We start from the raw sequence: 1,986 nt of genomic DNA on the forward strand, positions 1-1,986 counted from the left end.
AAAAAAATGAACAAAATAAAAAATTATGATTGGTRGAATGAGGTTTTACAGTTTTTACAAATTGAGTGATTTTCATTTGATCGCTTCCCTATATATATATATGAAACATTAGCGGAAACATCTAGTAGGAAAAATTTATTGATTATTCAGAAACATGCCACAACTGATAGGAACAACAAAWAGATCGTCAACAAAAGCAATTACTCAAACAACATAAATACTTGAGGGCTCCCTAATGATAGCTTACAAGTTGAAGTTATAACAACTGAGTTCCTCCAAAGGAAATCGGGATCAAAATTCGCCAACTTGTGTTCGATCAAAATAGCAGCCCGAGGGACCTCCTTGAGGTAAAAGAGCCAGCATAACYGAGCCTTGTGCTCCCTCTTCCAACGTCATTGTACCTGTGTGCCAACTAATGTCGGTGTCAACGTATCCAGGGTGTACACAGTTGATACACATCTCTGGGTATGTCTTTGCAAGAACTCTAGTGTAGGCATTGAGCATGGCCTTCGACACACTATAAGCTGGTAGCATCTTTGACCATCCGTTAGCTTCAAGTTCATCGTTACTTAAATCTTCTAAAAACTTCTCAACAAACCCGTCTATCTTCTTTTCGCTCAAAGACATTACATCTCCAAGTTCCTTTCTTACTTGTTCATTTGGAATCCTCTRCATGACAATAAATTATTTTATCATAACCAATTGATTTTTATGTAAAGATCACACCAAATAAAAGATAACTAAACCAAACCAACCCAAATACTTGTCTTATTATTTTCAATAATCCAAACCGAAAAATGCGGGAGAGATAAAAAAAGATGCAGGGTCATTTGTGACTACTCATAGGGCAGTATGAATGTTCCCACTATATCCCAGTCGGAGGTGCAATCAGTGGAGGGTAAGATGTATGCAGACTTAACCTTTACTTCAAATGTATAGCGATTGTTTCCATGAAGACCATCAACATGTGGAAAGTGTGTGAGAGAGAGAAAAACATGTATACTAAATTTTGAGAAGTTGGATATAAGTAAGCGATAGCAAAATGACACCTACCCATAATTCACCTTGGAGGGAAGAGACATTTACGATCCTAGCACCAKAAGTGGAACGCTGTAGRAGTGGAAGGAGTGCCCGTATTACGTTCTTCACACCGTAGTAATTTGTGTCGAGGCATTCTTTTGCCTTGTCGTATGTGGTTTTAATCACCCCTTGAACAATGTTCGTGGCCCTGCCTGAGAGCTAGAACGAAATAGAATTTTATTAGGTTATATAATATATCCCTTCCGTCCCAAATTAAATGTCCACAGTAAAAAATGCACACAGTAAAGAGTAACTATTTCGGTAAGAATTTTTCAATCTCATAATTAAGGGTAAAACTGGAAAGTAGACACTTACTTTGGAAAATGTCCACTTATTTTGAAATAAACTAAAATAGAAATCTTGACATTTATTTTGAGACGAGTATGACCTTGAACTCAAATTGAGGTAACGCAAATATGGCTTACTTACCCAAGATGCTGGATCTATATTTAGAGCCCTTAGACCATCTTCATCAACCAGCACTCCAGAGACTCCTGCATTATTCACCTTCATAATTTAAGTCAACAAATAATTAGAAAAAAGAAGGGTCTAAAAAGTGTAAATATTCTCCTCAAGTTCCTGAAAGAGATGAGGAAGGAAGTCTATTAATACTCAGAAAAGGTGTTTGCTTGCCAAGATATCAAGTCTTCCAAATTGGRTMTGTATGAAATTGGCCAAAGCTTCTATGCTCTGAGGGTCTTGTACATCCAGCTGATGGTACAGTACATTCGATAAGCCAAGTCCGTGGAGCAAAGACACAGCCTCCGTACCCCTCTTCTCATTTCGGGCTGTCAACAAGACTGTCACACTCGAAGCTGCGAGCTGCCTAACCGTCTCAAACCCAATACCCTTGTTTGCTCCAGTCACAACTGCATACCTAAAACACCACATTCAACCACTCAGAAG

General features: G+C 38.3%; 1 protein-coding gene across 1 annotated transcript; it reads right to left on the minus strand.

Moving 5' to 3' along the window:
* Positions 1-122: 122 nt before the first annotated feature.
* On the minus strand, positions 123-1,971 carry LOC112505323 (short-chain dehydrogenase/reductase 2b-like). Its single transcript, XM_025109250.1, has 4 exons — positions 1,714-1,971; positions 1,510-1,587; positions 1,054-1,239; positions 123-669 (listed from the first exon to the last, which is right to left on the minus strand). Exons 1-4 carry the CDS (start codon positions 1,969-1,971, stop codon positions 292-294), a joined length of 900 nt encoding a protein of 299 aa, XP_024965018.1. The 3' UTR covers positions 123-291.
* Between the last annotated feature and the right edge of the window lie 15 nt (positions 1,972-1,986).

The sequence above is a fragment of the Cynara cardunculus genome (assembly GCF_001531365.2).
Source record: "Cynara cardunculus var. scolymus isolate 2C chromosome LG 2, CcrdV1, whole genome shotgun sequence".
NCBI classification, from domain to species: domain Eukaryota; kingdom Viridiplantae; phylum Streptophyta; class Magnoliopsida; order Asterales; family Asteraceae; genus Cynara; species Cynara cardunculus.